Below are 16,378 nucleotides of genomic sequence, written 5' to 3' on the forward strand. Positions count from 1 at the left end.
TCTGTCTCAAAACAAAGACCCAAAACAGAAAACCAAAATAATAACAGCAGCAGCAACAACAACAACAAAACCAGTAAGCCTAAAAGGTACAAAATTGTCATAATGTGTGCTGAAAACCATTAAAGGGTCAATGTTGATTGCGAATACAAGAGTACTTTGTACAGTGCCCTGGTCAGTCGTTCACTGTCCATACACACTACTTTCAGACTGCGAGCCGAGAGAAATGAAATCATATATCTTAGGAAAACAACAATAATGTTGTATATGGGAGAATGAGGATATAGTTAATCATTTACATATCTATATTTTGCCTTCATATAATTTTTATGAAAATTTTTCTACATAGTTCCTGGCTGCAGACCATAGACTCAGTCTTGGGTACTCTGGGAGGGAAATTCTGCAGTTCTGTTAGTGGAGGAGCATTTTTTTCAGCTTCTTATAAAGGAACATTTCTTTAAAAAAAATCACTTGTTAAAAATATAGAAAATTGTATGTAATTACTGAGATTGCCTGAGGAGTCTTTTTGGTTGAGTTTAATTTCTGTCCTATTTTCCTCTCAGAATTAAACTGTAAAACTCTTAAGAACTGGAATCTATGAGAAAGAAAACCAGTCAGATAAAATCACCCAGAAGTCTTTGAGTTTGTTTCTTTTACAATAATAATTCAAAAAAGAAACCCCTGTATTTATTACAAAATAAGCTAGAAACACTGTGTGTTACAACAATGTCGGTGGTGCTGGTGCTTGGTCAGTGCTGGGTGGATGAAAACTCGGTGAGATGCAGTTTCTCATATTCTAAGTTCCTTATACCCCTGAGTTTGGAGCTTTTTGTATTTATATTACATCAATTAAAAATAATTTTCAGACACAAGTCAGTTAAATAAAACGTTCTTCTCTTATACTGTTGTTCTGGTTCGTGAGGACGAGAAGTATGTTTATGAGACACGTAGCAGGCGCACTATTTAGGCTCGTGCTCCTTTTTTTACATTCACTTTTATTTGTGTGAATGTGTATGAAGAGACACCACAGCAGCTCTTACAAATGAAACTTTTACTTGGGGCTGGCTTACAGTTTCAGAGGTTGAGTCTGCTATCGTTATGGCAGGGAGCATGGCGGCATGCGGGCAAAGATGTTGCTGGAGCTGAGAGAGCTACCTCTTGCAGGTACAGGAAGTCCACTGGCTGTCACACTAAGTGCAGCTTGAGAAAGCCTCTCGGTGACACACTTCCTCCAGCAAGGCCACACCTCCTAATGGTGCCACTCCCTGGGGGGGGGGAGCATTTTCTTTCAAACCACCACACCTACAAACCTGTTAGTTATTGGTCCTATAAGTAAAAGGGCCAGTTTTAGTCCATATTGCTAAACAGAGTTCCTGTGGGTTTAGGTCCTCAGTTTTCAGAAGCCAATTCACTACTTAGGGTGAAGGCAGTGGCAGCCTCACTACTGGAATAGAATATATATTCTAATGCTAGAAATATAGAGCCTGGCCCTGCAGGTCTGTTGGGTAAGTTCTATGAAACATGAAGGTGGGTTGTCGCTTGCCTGCTGAAACACAACTGCAATACACTTAGGGTGTCTTCCATGCAGCGCCTCCTTAGACCCACAGCACCTTACAATCCTGTTATTAAAAGAAAACGTCTGCTTTGGTTCATTTCTTTCGGGGAAGGGGCCTTTGTAAACACTCCTTTTAAAATACAGAGAACTGTTTTTCTCCTCCTTTCCTTTCTTCCTCCTTCTTCCTCGCTCCCTCTCCTTCTCCCCTCCCCTTCTCCCTCGCTGGGAGGCTCACAATAATATTCAAGTCTGTCCTAAGGGCTGAGTGGTTTCAATAAGACCCCCCACAAACGTCTAAGTACTAGTAGTAACGCATCTTTCGAAGAGCGTGCTTTAAATACAGCCAGCAAAACCCTCACGAGGCATTGTACTGTAGCCCAGCAGAGAAAAGTGTTAGCCTTGGAGTCGTAACATTGACGTCAGTCTTTAATCAGAGTATCTCTTTTTTATTGTTTGCACATTATAGGATTCCAGCAGATACCAGTGTTTTCCCTGTGGTTTTATTTCTAAAGTGGGAGAGGGAGATCCAGCCAGAGACAATGCCTTGCCTTGTGAGGGCAGGTCACTCTTTTTGTTTTTTTCTAAACACAAGGTTTTATTTAGAAAAATATATTTACAGAAAATTTCAAAGAATAGCTGAATGAACACATTGACCCAGATTCCTTGATTGTTAATTCATTATTTTGACACATTTGCACACTCCCCTTTCTTTATACACCCCCACACATATGCACACATATTTTTAGTTTTTGAGATGAAGGTGTCTGTGTAGCCCAGGCTAGCTTTGAATTCGGGATTTTTCCTCCCACCCTCAGGCTCCTGAGTGTCATCATTCCCAGTCACACTTTAATCTTTTATTGACCCTTTCAGGAATTCTAAATATTTGAGTGCACATCTGCTAAAATCAAGGACATCTTTCTACATGTGGGAATTAACGGCTGTAAACTCCAGACACTGTATCCTACTGTCCTTAGAGTCAGACTTTTTCTGTTGTCCTACTAAGAGCTCCCCCCCCCCCCCCCATTAACCACTTCTGTGTCTTGGTTTTTCTTCTCTTTCGTAAATTGACTTCCTAGAATTTTTAAAATTTGCTTTTCTGGCATTTTGAAGGTTATTCCTGACCCATTATTAGCCGCTGTGAGTTCTTGGGCAGCGCAGACACTGCAGCTGTTGGTCAGCATGTCCTGCTATTGCCCACGGAGTCTGCATTGATGTTTGGCGTTGCTTTCAAGGTCTGAAGCAGTCCTGTGCTAAGAAGCGCTTGTTTCTTGTGACGGGTGTACCCGTGCATTCACACATGCACACAAGGACTTTTGTAAAGATAATTCAGTCTAGTGTTTTGCCATGGGTGTGGATTTGTATAGTAAATTTTAACAAAGATAAACTTTCGTTATTTTTCTAAAATTAGCATTAAGAAAATTTCAGAGCTGAAATTAAAGTTTGTTAGTCTCATATACTCAGCGTGTAAAGTGACATTAAAAGTAAAATGAGAAAAAAATGCAAAATTAATCTCAAGAAAATAGTGAAGCAGCTAGCAGCAGTTCACATCTTGAATTGGGAACTTATGTTTTGCCTTGTTTTGGAAATATTTTATAGCCTGGTGTTTGTCTGTGTCTCAGTGGTGAGAGCCTTTCACCCGTGGTCCTTATTTCCCCCCAGACTGTTCTCATAGGAGTCTCCTCTGCTGAGATATGGCAGTTAGGGAATCCTCACCTGTACTCCACGGCACATGCCGAGAAAATGCTACTTTGCTAATTAGTTCACTAATTGATTCTGCCAACATTACTAAGAGTCTCCTGGGTCCCAGGTGTACTGCTAGGGATGCAGGAATACGATGCCGACCGTGCGAAATTCACAGCCCATCAGGGAAACTGGCCATGACTCATAGGATGACAGATGCCATGGTAACCACAAAGGTTGTTAGGACACGGCTCACAGGAAGAGCGAGCGCCATTAAAGCTGGTAACACTGTACATTTGACAGAGAACATAAGGGTATTTGTGCTCCATCACTAATAGCTACTTTTATTCGGTATCACTTTTAAAGTTCAGGCTACTTAGTAGCTTTCCTGAGACTCAGTTTCTCCAGGTGTGTCTTACGAGTTTTATTGCTGTGAAGAGACACCATGACCACAGCAACCCTTATGAAGGGAAGCATTTAATTGGGGCTGGCTTACAGTTCAGAGGTTTAGTCCCTCATTATTGTGGCAGCGTGCAGGCAGACATGGTGCTGGAGAAGCTGAGAGTTCGACTTCTGGACCCACAGGCAGTAGACGGAGACTCTGGGCCACTCTGAGAGTTGCTTGAATGTATGAGACCTCAAAGCCCACCCCCACAGTGACACACTTCCTCCAACAAGGCCATACTTGTTAATATGCCACTCCCTATGGGCCAAGCATTCAAATACCTGAGTCTGTGGGGTCGTTCCTATTCAAACTGCCACATTCTACTGGCCCCATGTAGGCTTGCAGGCATAACATCATGCAAAATGCATTTAGTCCAACTTCAAAAATCCCTTAGTCTATAGAAGTCCAGAGGTCAAAGTTTCTTCTGTCTGAGAGTTATGCAAATTCAGTCTCTCTTTCTCTTCCTTAGTTTTTTGAGATAGGGTTTCTCTGTATAACAGCTCTAATTGTCCTGGAACTCATTTTGTGTACCAGGCCAGCTTCAAATTGAAATTCAAATCCATCCCTGCTTCCTGAGTGCTGGAATTAAAGGCGTGTGCTACCACCACCTGCTCCACCCAGTAAGAGCCATATAATCTCCTGACTGTAATCCCCTATAAAATTAAAATAGAAAACAGATTACACATCTCCAACATATAGTGGCACAGGATATATTTTACCTTTCCAGAATGTAGGGAAGGAAGCATGGTGAGGAAATACTGGACCAAACCAAGACTGAAAACCAGCTGGGCAAACTCCAGTCTCCACATCTCCTTGTTTGATGTCAAAATGTTCTTCAGATCTCCAGTTCTTCTCAGCTTGTTAACCGCAACACACTTCTCAGCAGAAATCCCAGGGCTCTGGCATCTCTAAGGTCTTGGGTTCTCCAAGGCAGTCCTTCACAGCTGCACACAATGGCTTCTTTGGGCCTCCACGTAGGGATACTCTGGCCTCAGCAGCCTTCCTTGGTTGTAGAGGAAGATTCTATAACCCCTTTTTGTTATCCTTGAATCTAAAACCAGAATCATGTAACCAAAGTTGCCAAGTTCTGCTGCTTGCTGGGACTGGACTATCCCCCCCCCCTTGTTCAATTACATCTGTTTTCTATGGTTTCCTTTGGTTCTGGAACTTGCTCTGTAGATCAGGCTGGCCTTGAACTCAGAGATCGGCCTGCCTCAGCCTTCTGAGTGCTGGGATTAAAGGTGTGCACAACCACAACCAGCTCTCAGCTTTTCTTTAATTCTTTTTCACCAGTTGCTCTTGCCCTGAGGTCACCACTCCCTTTACTCCAGTTAAATCTATTTATCTTCGTGAACAGAGGACTTAGCCCCATTTCACTTCCTGGTGCCCCTTTTCTCCCCAATCTGTACGTTTTGTATTTTTCCCTGTTCAGCTTGTTCCTTTTCATTATTAATCTTCATAAGAGTGAACTTTTAATGACCACCTGACAGAGTCAATACCAGGCTGTTTTTGAGATTTCCTTTACAAATGCAATTAATCCAAAACTCTTCACTTTAGCCTCAGGCATACTTTTCAGACAAGGACAAAAAACAGCCACATTATTAACTAGAGTGTCACAAGACTGGTCTCTAGGCCACTAAAATTCTTCTCCTCTGGAACCCCTTGAGCTGGGCTCCCATAGTTCAGATCCCCCTTGTCACCCCTGTCTTCCATGTTCCTACTATTATGGCCTGTTAAGCTGCACTTAAAGCATCCCATTCCTAACCCCAGGTCTCAAGGTCTACCTTCCTCCAAACAAAAGCATAGTCAGGCTTATCACAACAGTACCCGGGTCCCTGGTACCAACTTCTGTCTTAGTTAGGATTTTATTGCTGTGAAGAGACACCATGACCCGGCAACTCTTTTAAAAAAAAATATTTGATTGGGGCTGGCTTACATTTTCAGAGGTTTAGTCCATTATCATCATGGTGAGTCATGGCCGCATGCAGACAGACACTAGAGGAACTGAAGAGTTCTACATCTTGATCTGCAGGCAGGTTCAGAGGAGACTCTGTACCACACTGGGCATAGCTTGAGCATATGAGACCTCAAAGCCCATCTCCACAGTGACACACTTCCTCCAACAAGACCAGGAGATGCCGAGAGCCTTGGAAATCACCCTGGCAAGGATGGAGCCCACGGAGCGTCCTCATTACCAGCACACAGCCCTGGATCTGACCAGGAATAGATAAAATGGATACATCGACTCAGCATAGCCATTCTGAATATGATTAGGGTTTAGGGTTTCTGCTGCACAAACAGAACCCTTTTCTGTTTCTTTGTTTTCTTTTCCTAATATATTATAGACCAGTCTATAATTCATTATAGACCTCTATAAAATGTGGAGTTTCTATAGATATACCAGATTTATATAGTATTTTCTAAATAGTCTTATTTTTGGTTTATTAATCTTGTAGCTGGCCACAGCTTAGGCGTCACAGCCTTGATGTGACCTACAGGAAATGTGGAAGTTCTCATAAAAAGATTTCATAAAAGAAAATTACAAATTTAGTTCTAAGAACCCATTATTCAGAAACCAAGCATTTTATTTTGCCAGAGTGGAGTTTTGTCAGCATGGATTGCCACAGGAATGAGTGGGGAGCCCTTGGTGGTAGGTGGCACGTGGTAGCCATGTTCCAGGCTCGAGATTGAGATGATTTTTCTGGGGAAGAATGAGCATGTCATAGTTATGGGGCAAGAAGTGGAGGATGAGTGAAGTTTTGTTGGAATTACGGAAGCCCAACACAGATTGAGGATTGCCTCTTAGACAGTGTCTGGTGACGATGGTAAAGTTGGGGTGACTCCGGAATGTGCACCTCAATGTCGTGAATCTTGGAGAAGGATGGCAATGTAGGGAACTCTACAAGGCCTCCCAGTATCTTTCCTATTGCAGCATACAAGGGGTGGCACTCTCTAAGAAAAGTAATGTCCTATGAAAAATGTAGACTCCGGTTCCCTGTGGGAGAAGTGTTAGAAAGGAGAGCCCACAGGTCAACACTTCTACAGAGCACTCAACATTGTTGACGATGAACCCGTAAGTACTCTGCATTCTTGAGGAAGTTGCAGGCAAAGGGGAAGTTCACGGAGTGGAGAGATGAGTTTGGTAAAAACACAGTTGTTGCTGGGTGATGGTGGCGCACGCCTTTCATCCCAGCACTTGAGAGGCAGAGGCAGGGGGATCTCTATGAGTTTGAGGCTAACCTAGTCTACAAAATGAGTTTTAGAACAATCAGGGCTACACAGAGAAACCCCATCTCAAAAAACAAAAGAGAAAATAAAACAAAACAAAAAAAACCCCAAACAACAACAAAATGTCTGAGAAAGCGTCGTCATGTGGGTGACCAAGGGTAACACGGTTGAAGGCACGGGTGTAGGGTTGCATTGATTCTCTGTAAATGTTTGTTTAAACTAAACTTAAGGCTACTTTTAACCTCCCAGTATTTAACTGCAGACAGCAGTAAGAAATGAAGAGGTCCTAAATGGGGCAATTATTTTCCACTTACTGATTAAATATTTAGTAAGAACTTACAATGTTTAGCTGTAGGCTCAGCCGAAGGGAAGACAGTGATGAGGGTCTTTGGATCCATTGGTTATTCCATGTGATCTGGATAAACTACTTAAGTGGTCTCCTGTAAAAATTGCTTATTGTGATGGTTCATGAAGAGAATGATTAGAAAACTCTGGGTGTAATCCCTGCCGTGTACTAAGGGTTAAATGTGTTTTTATTAGTTCAATGTCTCAAAATCCAATAGAACCAAATGTCCTAATATCCATTCTGTTTTTTTCCTTCTGTGTATTACTGCTCTTAATTTTAATTAGTTGAAGTATGTAAGTCAATAATTTTTGGACTTAGCACTACCCCAAATTTGAACTAACTTATCATTGTAATTGCATGTGTAGAAAATTTCTTTAGCTAAGAGCAGAAAAACATCTTCTCTTCCCTAAATTATCAGCTGTATCTATAGACTGTTTTTTGAAAACTAAGATTGCCTTTTAAAATTTCACCTTGCTATTTTAACTTGTGTATAAATGCTGCCACCTGACCCCACTTCCCTAGCCAATCTTGCCAGCTGCTTCTTTTGAGCCAATAACTAGAGAATAAACGATACTGTCCTTGGGTTCTGAGTCCCTGAGCTCCGTGAGCTATTTTATTCTAATTTAGAATTGATCAAGTTTTTTGATATCTAAAAAATTAATGCTTCAGTTAAATGTCCTCAGGCTGCTCTTTCATACTTGTAGCCCCAGCATTCGGGAGGCAGAGGGAGGCAGATCACTGGGAGTCATGGCCACCCTGCTCTACATACAGGCCAGCCTCAGGGCGGAAAGCACAACCCAGCATAACCTCAACCACTCATCAGGTCTCTCTTTCTACTTCTCCTTTTTTGTATGTGTTTTCTTTCTTTAGTTAGGAGTTATTGAACACAGAGAGTGTTGGCTTTATAACAAGACGACTAAAAATTTAAGACAGAAACAGACGGTATGCTGTTTTCATAATGACTGGCCACATAAGCCCACTTCAGGGCACTGTGAAGGTCGTCTTCACTAGATGTCACCAGAAAAGGTGACAGTGACCTTCTTAGCTATTTAAAAAATACCCTTCATGACTTACTTAGTCATGTCGTCCCTTTCTAAATAGACTCGCAGGGCCCCACGGATAGTGAGGCATGGGCCTCGAGTGCTGTGTGGCTATTTTCTGATAGCCCCTGCCTAGATGCTCTGTGAGGTCTAAGCAGCTTGTGAGTGGCAGCTGCAGCAGCAAAAGGGGAAACTCTTGTCCACCATATCTGCCCTGTGACTTTCTAAACTAAACCGTTGCCTTCTATTGCGTTTTCTATTTGGTATTTATACTTTTAGATTCTGTGAATCTAGTGACTACATCGTTTTGTTTTTTTAAATAGCACATTTATAATAGCACAAGAGGGGGTCTATTTAGTGTATTTTAAAACAAATAACAAAAATCCAGAATAGCAAGGACCTTAAAATCTAGAATTATGTACTATTGACAAAAACATTGGTATTATATCTTACAGTTAGGAGTTAAATGGAATTAAATATTTCATTTAGCTAAGTGGTTGCTTCAGAAGGGGTTTGTGGAGGTTCGGTTATAGAGTTGGAGGTTGTAGCTGAAGGGGTCAAAGTAAATATCAGAGTGTGGGCAGAGATCACTCTGAGATGACTCATCAGTCACAAATGTTTTCAACAATTTCCAGTTCCCAACCTTTTCTCATCTGTCACTTTGTAAAAGAATAAAATTCTCTAGTGGGGATATGTAGCGTGATTTCTAATTGTTCCTAATAATAAAAACCCGGAGTCAGATATTAGGGGGTAAAAGCTGAAAGATCAGAGAAGCAGAACAGCCAGCCACTAGTTCTTACCTCTACAAAGTGGGGTATCCTGTCTTTACAAGTCCTCAGACTGAACGCTTGAACTCTTGTCTTCTCCCGCCTCATAGTCCTCTCTCTGCCCAACCATTTCCATTCCTGTCTCCACCTCCCTAGTGCTAAGATTAAAGACCTGTGACTCCCAAGTACTGGGATTAAAGGTGTGAGCCACCACCACCTGGCTCTTTTAGAGTCAATCTCGTGGCCTTGAACTCACAGAGATCCTTCTAAAACACAAACAAAGTATCACAACAAGGATAAGGGCTGTTTGATGGTGGATCAGTTAGGCTGGTTCTGAACTCTCATGGTAGTAGGCGAAAGCCAGTGCTGTTGCTGGTGAAATGAATCAGGCTCGGGTGTGGGCCACCAGCGTTCTTAGTGCTGCTTCCCCAGTGGTGGCTAAGGAGAGTCACTGGCAGTTCTTCACAGGGGGATTTTAGACCATCTCTGTTTAATAGGCACAAAGAGTGATTCAGTTCCCAAGGTTATGGCTAAGGTCATTTTCTTTTTATCTTCAGTATTATCGAAATACTGAGTCAAAATAGTTTTAGATATTTTATTAAACAGGAGTGGGGCAATAGAACTATAAAACTGTTGCATACTTCATCATCAAATCATGCAGGTATTTGTGACTGTTCACGGGAAACAAGTCAAGCCATGTCTAGCTTTTCTTTTTTGAGACAGGGTCTCATGTAACCAGGCCTCAGCATCATTAGGTAACCAAGGATGACCCTGGGCTTAGTGTGATTCTGATGTCTCCATGCCTGGTTTATGCGGTGCTAGGGACTTAACCTTGTTCTTTCTGAGCTTGTGTTCTGTCCTTCCAGTTTGCAGCTATTTTCTGTCATGGTTTTCATCCTGAATTTTAAAATCACGTTAAATATTCTTATGATAAATTCCAACACATTAAAAGCATTTGTTGAATAAATTCTATTGCTAGCATTGTTTTTTCTATATATGCTTTTATAGGTAAGGAAGTTAAATTAGTGTTATTATTAATAGGGTTATAGGTATTTCTGCTATTTTAAATACGTTCTTTGAATTTTATCCTGTTCATCGCTAAATTTTCTGTGCTCTGAATTATGGGTTTGCATATTTATGTTTTTTTAGTTCAAATAGCTGATTCCGATTCATTTCAATTTAAATTTCACTGTTACCCAGTTTCCCTTAAAACATTTTAGAAACCTGAAAATACCACATTATCATTCAAATTATTGAAAATGTACTGTGATGTTGAAATTATGATATTGAGTATCTAAACATATCCTTACCTGTGTTTCTAGGAATTGTTTGTTTACATTTTATTCAGATTTATTATTAATCTTTATTTCTCCCTCAAGAAGGCAAATAAAACCTTATTATCTGAAAAATTCAATTGAATTTATACAATACTTTTTGTTAGTTTGTTTTTAAGATTGGGTTTCATCGTGGTCTGACTGGCCTGGAACTAGCTATGTAGACCAGGCTAGCCTTGAGCTCACAGCGATCCACTTGTGTCTCCCTCTGAGGAACAGGATTAAAGACATGCGCTTAGTTTATATACCCTTCACATTCTTCAAACCAAACGGTTAAGTTAATGGTATAGGAAATTTGCGAGGACGACACTACAGACTGAATGTGTTGTGCTTGATTGGTTTGCAGCATTGTAATTAGTAACGATCACATTCCTTTGTAGTGTGGATCCTATAAAAGATGCGTCAGCCCGCTTCCATCTGTTTGTGTAATATAGAAACAGGTGTGATGAGCCTTGTAAGTACTCTGACAGCTGTAATGTTAGGTAGTAGATGCGGTCTGATGACTTAGAAAAAAGATAAAGCACGGGGAGGGGGTGTGACGGGTGAGACTATGTGAGAATTGGGACTTGACCACTCTATTTTAATTTTTAAATTTGAAATGATTCCCAGCTTCTGTATTGTCAATAACAGTGAATTAGAATCTTTTTTTTAATTTAATTTTGGCCTTTTAATGATGAGGTCCTATATCCTACTATAAAGCTGAAGTATTACCACTTTCCCCCATTGCAATCCTGTACATCCGTGTTGATGCCATTGTAGTTGTGATCAGAACACAACAGAATTTCATTAGACCAGTGTTCTGCAACAACGGAATTTAGAGTCTAGACACAATATGGTGGTGTGTAATTGCGCCGTAAAAATACATTCATACTTGATGTATGTAGATGTGGAATTGCTTAGCCAAGGCTGTAGGAGTGGGGAATTTGTCCAGATGTTGTCAGATGTCCTATAAAACAGCACACTAATTCATCTTCTGTTCTTGGTTTAATATAGTGTGGAGCAGTGTTACAGGACACTTAAATGTTTCCAGTGTTACAAGTCAGTTACTCGGCTGGTATTTCCTTATTTACTAAGCCTCTGTGCTCACCATTTGCCGCCTGTAGTTACCCTGAGTGGCCTGGTCCGTCTCTTTCTTCATTTCTCGTTTGTGTTTGGGCTCAGGCGCTCCTAAGCTAAGTACTTGACCTGGAGAGGATTGCTTAGTATCCAGACACCAGTCTAATACTGTTAAAAATGTAGTGGCGGAAATACCAAGTTCACAGAGTACTGTTGATTTATGAGACTATGATGTATGCTTGCTAAGATTATTAATACTACTAAGGGTTTTAGAAATGAGTAGAATGTTGAATGTCTTCATAATGTCTATATAATCATCAGTATCTCCTTCTTTACAAGATGACAATCAGATACATTATGTCAGTGTATTTCCTAGTCAGAAAATCCTCATAGTCATGTGACGAGCTCTGCTTCTTCAAACATGGTTAATTATGGTCTTAAAGCGGAAGTAACACATCATACCAGAGTAAACACTTGAACCCAGAATTAAGCTCTTGAATCTCAGGCATTCTGCCTTAGGGTTTGGAGCTAATGATTATGTAACTGGAAACTGTTCTTGAGGAACCCAGTAGTCATGGTAAGAGGTGCTGGTCAGATATGAGGAGTATCGTGTCATGCAGGAGACTACATGGAGAATGGCATTCTGCATCTGTCTCACAGTTTCACGTGTGTTAAGATCACATATACCATATGGCATTTAAAATAATAGTCACAGTGTCATTATCTACAACTGTAAGAGAACTTTACCAAATGTAGGAAAGTGTTGCTGTTATAATTTGCACCTTTTAGGGACATACGCACCTCTGAAGTGGTTGTATTGTCTTGATAGCACAAATCCTTTTAAGTTTGATTTAATTTTAAACTGACTATAACAGAAAAGTGAAATAAATACCTGTACATTTACACAAATTATGTTTGTGTAAAATGAGGACATGATTGTTCCAAGATCTGGTTTAGGAAAATTCTTTCTTTCTTTCTTTCTTTCTTTCTTTCTTTCTTTCTTTCTTTCTTTCTTTCTTTCTGTTTGTTTTTAAGGTATGGGGGAGTACAGCCAAAAGCATCTGGAAGAGTCCAGAGCATAGAAAGTAATAGACTATAAGCGTGGCCAGCAGAGTGGACCAGGCCATGAGAAGAGAAGGAGGGAGAGCTAGAGAGGAGGACAAAGAGAGGACAAAAGAGAGTGAGCTCATGGCTGAAATGATATGGTTATTGGGAATGAGAAGCTGGGGAAGGGAAACCCATGAGCTGGAGAAGTTTAGGTAGGCAGTGGAGCCTACCCTAAAAAAGAGCGAGGATACCAAGTTGGACTCCCTAACAGGATTCATGATACTGCAAGAGCCCAGAGACCAGCATACACTCCAATGTACCAGTAGGCACCAGGGGTAGCCATTTGTCCCTTTTGGGACCTTGACAATGTCTTAGGACACTTCAGAAAGGCATGCTCAATCATCAAGTACTACCCTTATTTCTGTCTTTTTTTAAAAATCTCAAGACGACTGAGGACATTAGTAATATGGTATGGCATGGGGTAAAGATAGTTTACATTGAAAAAACAAGTTCCATGCTTTGAGTCCGCTTTGACTACAAACTCGGAATATAACCAAAGCCTGGTGTTTCAAAGGGAAATGCTTCAGGTGACATAATAGTTAATCACTTACTGGCTGCTTGCCTCAAGCTAGGAACTCCTCTAAGTGTTTTTGTGTTATTGATTTGACTTTTTTTTTTCATTTATTTTAACGTGCCGACCACAGTTTCCCTTCCCCCCACTACCGTTCCCCCCACCTCCCCCCATTCCTCCATCCACTCCTCTTCCTCTCCATTCAGAAAGGAGCAGGCCTCCCATGGGAGTCAACCAAGTATGGCCCATCAAGGTGAGGCAGGATCAAGCTTCTCCCCCGTGCATTTTGATGGACAAGGCAAACTAGCATGGGGAATGGGTTCCCAAAAGCCAGCTCATGAGACAGGAACTGGTCCTGATCCCACTGCTAGGGGCCCCACCAACAGACCAAGCTATGTAACTTGTCACACACATGCGGAGGGCCTAGGTAGGTCCCATGCAGGCTCCCAGCTGTCTGTCTAGGGTCCATGAGCTCCCACTACTTTAGGTCAGCTGGAATGACTTATTCTTTTTTTATATACATTTTTAATTGATATTTATTGAGCTGTACATTTTTCTCTGCTCCCCTTTCTGCTTCTCCCCTCCCCCCTTCAATCCTCCCTCAAAGTCCCCATGCTCCCAATTTACTCAGGAGATCTTGTCTTTTTCTACTTCCCATGTAGATTAGATCTATGTAAGTCTCTCTTAGTGTCTGCATTGTTGTCTACGTTGTCTGGAATTGTGGTTTGTAGGCTGGCTTTCTTTGCTTTATGTTTAAAAACCACCTATGAGTGAGTACATGTGATAATTGTCTTTCTGTGTCTGGGTTACCTCAGGAATGACTTATTCTTTAAAGTAACTCTATATAACAGGCACTATTCTAAAACAGAGCTAAGATAAACATATCCACTGGCCAAATCTTTGCCTTGGTTACATAGCAACCAGTGGGAGGGACAAGACGGAGATTCAGATATACTGTTTGCACAGTTGTGTGCTGCATACCAGAGTTCTGTCAACATTGAACACATACCCAAGGGTGGCTCCTTATTTTACAGATGAGCATTGGACTTACAGTGGTTGTAATGTGCAATTATTACTGAGGCCTAGGCAGGACGCTAAGTCTCTGTTCTGAGGTCTGGCTGCTTGTCTCCCTCCAAACAAACAAAAGCCGGAAAAGCCTTGGTGAAGAGGAGGGATTTCTCTTCAGTGTGGCTGCCTCTGGGAAGGTAGATCTAAGAGCTGTATTCAGGGATGCCCAGCAGTGTCCGACCTCAAGAGGGAAAGGAGCAGATTCAGGACAGGAAACATGCACAGTCGAGCAGTCTCGGTCACACTGTGGTCTAGTTGGTCGTTATCAGTCACTGGAAAGTTGATGTCACTGGAGGTAGCCGTGCCTGCCAGCAGCAGTCCGAGCACTTGGAGATGGAGAGGAGAACCACGAGATTGGATCCAGTGTGGCCTGTTGACCTGTGCAGAGAGACCTTGTCTTGGAGGTAAAAGAAATAGAAACTTGCTTTTGTATGAATTTGTTTGATTCTTGCCACAGGATATTTATCAGTTCCTGAAGTCCCTGGTGGCTGTAGGAAGACATGACTTGGAGAAAAGTGTGCATCAGAAAGGCAAAATAGAGTGAGTGAGGCCTCCAATTTAGGACAATGGCTTCTAGGCACCGTGCTAGTGGTCTGGAACACCAGATGTTGTGAACATTGACAGTTGGCAATCTGTCAGCAATAGCGGGGGAGACACAATGTCTCTGGTAGCCCGAGTACCTCCCTGCTCATGGGGCGTCAGGTAAAGCTGGATCTTTATATCACAGGGAAGAACTTCAGAATGAATCAGAGTGAAATAAAGTTAGCAAAGGTATTCACTCCTGAGCTTCCGTGGGAGAGGAGGACAGATGGTGTTGTCTTAGAAGGACAGTCACACCTGGCAGAGGGATGTGGGTGTCTGTTTGCTTTGTTAACAGAGTCCTGCTTAGGTGTCTCTGCAATGGCTGTGCACATGTTCTATGGCTTTCTGGTTTGCATTGCACAAAGGTGCCATTTGCAACGAAGTAAAGTTTAAGTGGTATGTAAGAAATGCGGCCTGCTTTCCTTACTCCTCTTATCTGAAAGGTAAAAATGAAATTATAGCTGGCTTTTATGAGCTGTGCTATTTGGAAATACAGACAAAAGGAGTACTGTCCACTAACATCTTGGCCCTAAGTAAACAATATTTGTTGTTCTTAACATCCTTGTTTTGAGATGTCTTTCAAAAAACACGCACCAATTTTATGGACAATCTAAAAGTTTTTGTACCCAGCCAGCAGGTAGATAGATCCTGTTAGGTCTTAAGAAAGGGGGTCATGGAGAGGGGTGCAGGTTCCAGAGAATGTCCGTCAGCTTCATTAACTCCCTAAATATATGTGGTATGGTGTGGAGTGGGGGGGGGATGGGTGCACACACGTACCTGCCTGCCTGTCTGTCTATAGGTCTCTATCATTGTCTCTGTTGGCACACTCACTTGCAAATGAAAGAGACAGGCAAACCCAGAGCTCCTAGATGCTCACTCCTGTTTTTCCACTTGCCAGCGTGACTGCAGGTGACCCCTTTTGGATGTACATCTTTCTCTCTTGAGAAACCCTGTTGTGTGCAGCAGACTATTACCTCATGTAGAATGACAAGAACTAGCACTATGGGACAGATGTCATTGTTCTTTTAGAAGAATGGGGCCATTATCTTGCCTAGCAATTCATCCAGCTATTGAAGGAGGAATTCCCAGGGAAGAAATAATACTTTACTTTTATGTCAGTATCTTTAAAGAGATACTGTGGGGAGTCAAGGTCAGCCTTTCATCTTAGAAACCATTTTTTAAGTGTTAAAAAAAAAGGTTTTGGTGCTTATCTGTGCTTGTGTTTGCGGTCAGGTGTGTGTGTGTGTGTGTGTGTGTGTGTGTGTGTGTGTATCGTTTGTATGCAGTACCCTCAGAGGCCAGAAGAGGGCGTCAGATCTCTCGAGCTGCCCTTATAGGTGGTGAGTGATGAGACCAAACTGAGGTCCTCTGGAAAAGCAGCAAGTGCTCTTAACTACTGAGCCTTCTTTCCAGCCCCCTTAGAATCTATTTATAATGTTATTTTCTTCAGCAAACAACCACTTGCTTCCATCACACTATACAAAATAAAATAATTACACTTTAAAATCTGATTTTTTTTAAGTTTGTAAGTGCTTCCATTTTATAAGAGGACAGTTGTTTTCTATAATAAAAAGATAAGGTAATTGTGATTGTGTGGAATGATTATATTTTTATAACTACAGAAATGATGGCTTTATAATGTGGTTGCTTATAGTGCTCTCA

General features: G+C 41.5%; 1 protein-coding gene across 3 annotated transcripts in view; it reads left to right on the top strand.

The window, feature by feature from the left end:
- Prkar2b (protein kinase cAMP-dependent type II regulatory subunit beta) overlaps nucleotides 1-16,378 on the top strand; it is a 710,703-nt gene that overhangs the window by 643,674 nt on the left and 50,651 nt on the right. The window contains exon 1 of one of the 3 annotated variants that reach the window (XM_050122317.1): nucleotides 14,225-14,538. The exons of the other annotated variants lie outside the window; for them this stretch is intronic. Coding sequence (XP_049978274.1) covers nucleotides 14,352-14,538 — 187 coding nt within the window. The 5' untranslated portion in view covers nucleotides 14,225-14,351. Of the gene's footprint in view, nucleotides 1-14,224; nucleotides 14,539-16,378 lie in introns of those variants that run through there. 3 annotated transcript variants of the gene reach the window in all.

The sequence above is a fragment of the Alexandromys fortis genome, unplaced genomic scaffold (genome assembly GCF_014885135.2).
Source record: "Alexandromys fortis isolate MF-2015 unplaced genomic scaffold, M_Fortis_MF-2015_v1.1 scaffold_201, whole genome shotgun sequence".
NCBI lineage: Eukaryota > Metazoa > Chordata > Mammalia > Rodentia > Cricetidae > Alexandromys > Alexandromys fortis.